The sequence below is a fragment of the Hippoglossus stenolepis genome, chromosome 5 (genome assembly GCF_022539355.2).
Source record: "Hippoglossus stenolepis isolate QCI-W04-F060 chromosome 5, HSTE1.2, whole genome shotgun sequence".
NCBI lineage: Eukaryota > Metazoa > Chordata > Actinopteri > Pleuronectiformes > Pleuronectidae > Hippoglossus > Hippoglossus stenolepis.
Window position 1 is genome coordinate 27189717 of NC_061487.1, and position 7278 is coordinate 27196994.

The 7278-nt window shown below is 44.1% G+C and overlaps 1 protein-coding gene across 1 annotated transcript; it reads left to right on the forward strand.

Moving 5' to 3' along the window:
* The first annotated feature begins 229 nt into the window (after positions 1–229).
* dnaaf4 (dynein axonemal assembly factor 4) lies at positions 230–5758 on the forward strand. Its single transcript, XM_035155869.2, has 9 exons — positions 230–597; positions 1087–1234; positions 1380–1513; positions 1599–1788; positions 1870–2012; positions 2888–2997; positions 3089–3242; positions 5383–5488; positions 5627–5758. Exons 1-9 carry the CDS (start codon positions 475–477, stop codon positions 5731–5733), a joined length of 1215 nt encoding a protein of 404 aa, XP_035011760.1. The 5' UTR covers positions 230–474; the 3' UTR covers positions 5734–5758.
* Positions 5759–7278: the final 1520 nt, after the last annotated feature.

Genomic DNA, 7278 nt, shown 5'->3' on the forward strand with positions numbered 1-7278 from the left:
AAAAACGATGTTGCATGTTGTCAGTTTGCTTTAATGTCACGTGTCAGTGGTCATAGATTCCTTTGATGTCTTCGACTGTTGCAAAGAACAGATCCATTAGTGTGTATGTAGTGATAGTGATAGCGCCACCTACTGCCGAAAAGAGGGTACGGCTCGTTTTACAACTTGAACTCGATTCACATTAGACGCAGGAAGTGAAACGTTTCTCCTTCCCGCGGTGCAGCATATGCTCACAACACGGTGCCTTTAAACTGGTTTTAAACTGGCTTTAAACTGGTTTTAAACTGTTTTTTAACGATTCAGATTTTTTCCCGACCGACGCGAAGGCAGCGTCAGCCCCGCCACCTCTCTGGTCGCCATAGCAACGAGACGCCAAACGGCACAAGAACCCGGAAGAAGGCTCCCCTGAGTTTCCAGCTCCTTCTCTGTGTCTCTGTGTTTGACGCTGAAGGTTTGCACGTGTCTGTGAAGGAGATGCCTCTGCTGGTGTCGGATCACTCCTGGACTCAGACTGACTCCACTGTTCATATTCACGTTCCTCTGAAAGGAGCTAAAGCTGAGAAGGTGGACATCGTCTCCACAGACGAATACATCAAGGTAAACGTATAATCATCTTAATAATGATCACATATTTATAACTGTATCAGTCTTTACACATACAAACAACCTGTCAATGCTACAGGAATTAAATGTGAAGCAAAATATTATAATCGTAATGAAAGAATACATTTATTTAAATTTCTCTCTGGATCAATAAAGTATCTATCTATCTTTTCTTTTCTATATGTCTCTTTCTTTTTCTTTATATATTTTTCTTTTCTATCTATCTATCTATCTATCTATCTATCTATCTATCCTCTATCTATCTATCTATCTATCTATCTATCTATCTATCTATCTATCTATCTATCTCTCTATCTATCTATCTATCTATCTATCTATCTTTTCTATCCACAATTGAATCGTCAACAACCTGGATGATGATATTTCTAGATAGAATCCTGATGTTTATCATCATAAAAAGTTACTTATTCATAAAACAAGAACAATTAATAATTAATAATACGTCTTCCATGTTCTACTCAGGTGCATTACCCACCATATCTGTTTGAAGCGTTCCTGCTGGAACCTGTGGACGATGACAGGAGCTCAGCAAAGGTGGGAAACGGAGTCGCGATCCTCAACCTGATGAAGAGAAACAAGAAGGTTTGGAATCATCTGACGATAAACACAGGTGAGAGCTCCTTTTTCCCTCCTGGACCGAGTGGATTTAAATGTGGTTTCGTCAGCAGACTGTCGGGCCTTGAGCTCGTCTGAGTGCGTCACTCAAAGTACCAAGCTTTTACAAACAAGTCATCTTCTAGTACTTTGTGTTTCAGATGATAAAGCCCAAAAGAAGGAGATCAGGGATCGAGCTCTGTTGAAATACCAGGAGAAGCTTTCCTCAGAGTCCAGATCCAAGAAAGAGAAGCAGCAAGCAGAGAAGAAATATGCACTGGAGACGATGATGAGGGTAAAATATCACCAGGCGTCCAAATCCCAACACTGCACTGACATAGGAGGACTTTTATGTCATCGTTTGTTTTACCTGATCACAGCTTGAAGAGGAGGCAAGAGACAGCGTCCAGAAGACGAAGGACGCAGAGCGAGCGAGAACCACAGCAGAGCTGGAAGCTTGGCAGCTGAGACAGAGACGAGAAGCTGAGGACGAAGCTGAACTCCGGCGTCAGAGAGACGATCTGAAGGCTTTGACGGAGAAGCAAGAAACTGGAAGGAATGTTAAATCAGGTTCGTAATTTCCTATTTGATCAAATCTGTGCCTACTTCAGTTTGTTGTGTCTATTATAATAAATGTGTCTCTGTGTCCAGGTCAAAGTGTCAGAGAAGTGAAGACTCAGAAGAAACGAGCCGACGTTCCTGCTCCGAGACGCACGGGGAACATTCAGGTCATGTTCACCCCTCGAGTTTTTCCAACAGCCCTCAGAGAGTCAAGAGTTGAAGAAGAGGAAGAGGTGAGTCGTCTCCTCTTCCTCACATGGCACCGAGTAAAATATGTTTTATATAGAATATGTTCCTTAAAGCAGCAGCTGGATTCAAATGAGTGTGAAGTGGCTGTGAACATGTTTCATTCCCTCTTCTCACGCTGAGTCTCGATGCTTTCAGACCTGCACTGAACTCTGGGTAATCTCCTGAAATTATCCAGAGGGGCTGCATGTGAGAACTCAAACATTCAAGTAGGTTCTCCGGAGTTTCCCCTGCCGGCCCCTCTGGATAATGTCCGAATGAGCCGATTTGAGAATAACGCAGGAGATTATTCGGAGGGATGAAAAATAACGTAACCTTGGTGAGCGGGTTCGATGCTGAACTGTCGATCAGCTAAAAAGACTTAGAAGTTATTAAAACTAGAGTTTATATGAAGAATTCTGAACAGAGCTCCGGAGAGAAAACACGCAGACATGGGGTGAACACACGGAAAGACCACAGCAGGGATTCGAACGGGGAGCCTTCTCGCTGGGATGGGACTAACCACCGCACCACCGTCCACCACTAGGAGGCGCTCACGAGGTCGTCCAGGAGAAGAAGATAAGGAGCGAACACTGAGGATGAAATGAGTTGTGCAGCTTGATGAAGACACTTTGGCCTCGCCTCTCAGTGACTCTGCTGACAGGACTGTTTCTGTGGCTCCTCACAGTCAATAGTGCTCTTCTTCTGCCAAGTGGCATCGCTCCCATAAATAATCTATTACTCTCCCTCCACGAGTCCTGGCTCGGACTTTCTGGTCTTTATTAGAGAAAACTCTGTAACGGGTCTGACGAAGACGTTTCCTCAAAGATGTTTCTGTGTTAACTCGCTCCGTTGCTTTGTGTTTTCACTTTACAACCATCAGTGGCTCAGGAAACAAGCTGAAGCCCGACGTGCGGTAAATCCAGATGTTGACGAGCTGAAGGACCTGAAGGAGGAGGACAGGAACCCTGACTTCTTAAAGGACAAGGGAGAGTAAGTGAAGTCCCTTCTCTTCATGTAGAACCTCCTCTACAGATTTAACAGCCCTTGTGTTTCTCTGATTCGTCTGAACTGACTCTTTCAGTAAGTACTTTGCGGCCGGGGACTTCCTGAGTGCAGTGAACGTCTACAACCTGGCGATCAGGCTCAACAGGCAGATGCCGGCTCTGTTCTCAAACCGAGCCGCGTGTCATCTGAAGCTCAGGAACCTGCACAAGGCCCTCGAGGATTCCTCCAAGGTCTGTACCTGAGTTTCACATCATCATCTGTGCCCGTCTGTTCTCCACTGCATGTTCCAGAGTATATCAAACCAAAGCTGCTCGCTGGTGCCTTTACTGCCTGATCACTGCTGTGTGGGTCACTGTTGTTGTCATTAAATCTCAACACAATCAATGTGAAATGTGCACGAGGTGCAGAAGAAGAAATACAAGGCACTAGACAAACCAAAAACAACGTGTAGACAATGTGGTTGTGATCATTCATTTATAGAGGTGAGCTGAATTATTACTTCCAACGGGGAGGTTATGTTTTCACCCCTAAATGTTGGTTTGTGTGTTTGTTTGTTGAAACTACCAAACAGTTTTGCAGTAAACTTGATGGAAAGATGGGACGTGACATGAGAAATAACTCATTAAATGTTGGTTCAGTCCCGGATATTATTTAACACTTTATGAAATAGTGATATTTTCACTGATTTCCCAGAGAATGATTCCTGGATCTTGATGAAAACAATCCGGCACATGTAGGTGTAACCCAAAACCTGGATCTAGTGGATTTGAACGTGGTTTCATGTGGTGTAGGATTATGTTCAGCTGCTGCCCAGTAACTGAGCTACAGACCTGAAACTAGAACCAGTACGTTGCTGAGATCATGTGGATTCATCAGAGAATCAACAGTTTGTGTCTTCAACAGTTTTATGTCCAAACAAACACGAGGGAATTGAATATTGGTCTGTTGGGCCTTGGCCGAGGTATGAGCTCTTCTGAGAGACATTCCAGTGTGTGTGTGTGTGGGGGTTGTCTGCAGGAGCCCCTTTGACCTCACAAGTGTCTAATCATGTTAAAGGATGAAGATGATACGAACAAATCCCACGAACAAACAGGAGATGAGACGGGATAAGATGATCCTTTATTACTGCAGCGAAGGGGAAAGTAAAAAGTAGAAACTACAAAAGAGTTCATTCCTTCAAACTTAAATTCACTCAAGCTGCACTAAACTACACACACTCGTCGATATCAATCCTCTAAATGATCAGAAGAGATTATTCCCTGGGATGATGGTGAAAATGCCCTCGTAATGTTAAAGAAAGACAAAATAAAATCCTGGTTCCACAACAAAATTTCCTGCCTCAAGTTATATCTTTCCACTAAGTCGTGTTGGTCTGCTCGCTCGTTTTAATGGAACCTTTAGAAACTCATCCTCCTTGGAGGAGGTGATACATCTCAGTGGATTCGCTCCACCAGCGACACTGAAGCTCAGCGGTTCCCTCTGGAGCTGCTGTTATTAATAATTCTGTCATTTTAGTGGAACAGGAGGAAACAGTGCGTCCTGTCCTGGGTTGTCTCTGGTGCCAGGACAGTGTCTCTGGGACAGAGTCAAGATAAACGACAGGGTGTGTGTTCACGTGACGTGTTGGTGCAGCTGAGCTGTGGCTCAGAGCATCAGGCACGTTTTCACCTGACTGTGTTTCACTGGCTCACTTTCTCAGTGTTGCATTATTTGATGTATTTTTCACAAGTGCCCTGTGAGTTACACACTTCCTGTTTAATTCCTCTATTCACATATTTTCCGTTCTGGAAATCTTTTTAATTATGTAAAGAATCGTGCAAACAGGGACTGAAATGTTCTGAGTTCAGTAGGTGATGACGACTCTGGAACATCTGCCGTCCTGAAAGGGGATTTTATTTCCTTGTGTGGATAAGATAAGAAATTATGCAGATAAGAAATTATGCAGATAAGAAATTATGCAGATAAGAAATTATGCAGATAAATAACTTGTTCTCTCAAGCCAGTTATCTCTCAGGACTTTAGAGGCTCAGTAGAAGACTACAAGTCTGAAACTTCACTCTTTTGTCAGGTTGCATTCTGGGTAATGTAGGCAGCAGGTGGATGAACTCTGTGACACAGACTGTTACACAAAGCAAAAGCAGCACAGTTCACTTCATAGATTATGAGTTGATTGTTTCCTGGAATCTTATTGTGCAAAGTAAGAATACATAGAGTAACTAAAGACAGCTCCATGATGTTAACTTCAACCGTGTGATTCAGCTTCTACTGAAATCACCACCTTCGGCCTGAGTGACTCTGAGTGACTCTGAGTGACTGTGACACCACAGCTGTATTAAACTGGTGTAAACATCTGCTCCCGGTTCTCTGCAGGCTCTGGATCTGTTGACTCCACCGGTCGCTGCCAACGCTGCAGCCAGGGCCCGAGCCCACGTGCGCAGGGGCTCAGCTTTCTGTCAGCTCCAGCTCTACGCCGAAGGTTTCTACACTTCACACAGTTGGATTTTAACACCTTTGATTTGGGTTTAAAGACAAAAGCAACACATCAGTGCTGCTTGTTTCTCAGGATGATGAAGGTACGACCGTCAGCTCATTTGTTTGTGACGTGTTTCCTCAGGACTTCAGGACTACCAAGCTGCTCTGAAGATCGACCCTCACAACGAGGCGCTGCAGGAAGACACACGGAGAATACGAGACGTCATTCAGGGAACTGAGACGCTGTGAGACACAGATTAAATACTGTACAGAATGTGTGTGTGGCTGCTTATTGCTTGTGTTGTTTGTCTGTTGCTAAAGAAACGAGGTTAAAGATGAGAGAGGACCAAACCACACTCATGTTGATTTCAATCAGATGATTTCACCTGCTGCTCAGGAAACAGCACGAGGAGCACAGGAGGAGAAACTCACAAGAGTTTGTAAAATGATGATATAACAGTAACAAAGAAATAAAATTAATCAATTAATCCACAGAAACGAGAATCTGAACAGTCACAAGATTCTCGTCTATGATCAGGGTTCTGCACAGGAGGACAACAATAATCTTAACAGGGAGAAAACATATAGAAAATACACACATGTATTCGTAAAAGTAAGATAATATTACAACATTGTACAGAAATGAGTGAGAAGGTTGAAAATATTTAGAATAAATCTCAGGGGAAATATCCAGAAGTGTTTGTGGAGAGAAGGAAAAAGTTTGTTTACTAAAAACATGTCTCGTTCATCACTGGAGACTCTATGAGTATGTGCACAGCGCCCCCATGTGGTCAAATGTTACTTTTCTATTAACACTGGGGATAATTCATGGATCTTAATGAAGAAAGTCAGACATATTCAGGGGACTGATGTTTCTGAGTTTGTGTAATTTGCTGCAGATCCAAATAAAGAGTTGACACGTCCGGGGCCTCGTTTATAAAACAGCAGGACTCAGGTTTGTTATCATAGATACGAGAAGTGGCGTACACACACAAAATGGGGTTTGAAAGTGGGTAATGGATCTAAATGAGGCCCCTGCACACAAGTGGTTGTTTGTGGTCATCTGACGTCCCTGATGGTCGAAGTTCACACCGGACTGACCAATCACGTCCCGTCCCCACAGAACCCTGCGCAGCACGCTGGGTTCAGATTGAGGGGATTTGGAAATCGTCGCTTTTCTTTGAAACCACTTTCTGTGTTTCTGTGCTTTTTTACTTTTGCTGTGAGTCTGAAGTGCAAATTGAGGTCAAGCGATCAGACCATCCAGCGGGTCAAGACCCGGTGCCGCTGGGTCATGGGAAGGATCGGTGCGAGTGTCTGGATGATTCCTGGTGGTTTGGTGCTTTATTCCCACCGGGCAGGTCTGTTATGAGCTGCTGGTTCCAATCCTTCTGAAATTCCTTTAACGTGACATAACACAGATATTATAACTCCGAGAACACCGGCTTTAAAACACGGGTCCACAGAAAAGATCTCAGCAGATCAGAGCTCAGGTCCTATGTGACGGTGAAGTGGCACTTGAAGGCGTCGACCACACACCCGGCGCTCAACACCCGGGGCACAACTGAAATCTGTAAACACCCTGAAAAGCCACTATTCTCCTTTTCCCCCTTTTTCATCTTCCACCGATTTTCTGTTTCTTCTAATCTCCTCATCAAATGTGCCAAAAGCTTCCCAAAGAATTACACATGGATCAGATTCAGCGTCGGCAGAATGGGATCATTAAGAGGCTTTGATTTGCGGCGGAGCGGCATTGTGGCCGAGCGGTTTGAGTGAATGATGGTCGCTGAATGA

Excerpts from the sequence above, each read along its gene's own strand:
- dnaaf4 (XM_035155869.2), top strand. The coding sequence starts at position 475 with ATGCCTCTGCTGGTGTCGGATCACTCCTGGACTCAGACTGACTCCACT. Across the intron at positions 598-1,086 it reads CCACAGACGAATACATCAAG|GTGCATTACCCACCATATCT; the intron begins GTAAACGTATAA and ends TGTTCTACTCAG. Across the intron at positions 1,235-1,379 it reads TCATCTGACGATAAACACAG|ATGATAAAGCCCAAAAGAAG; the intron begins GTGAGAGCTCCT and ends TTTGTGTTTCAG.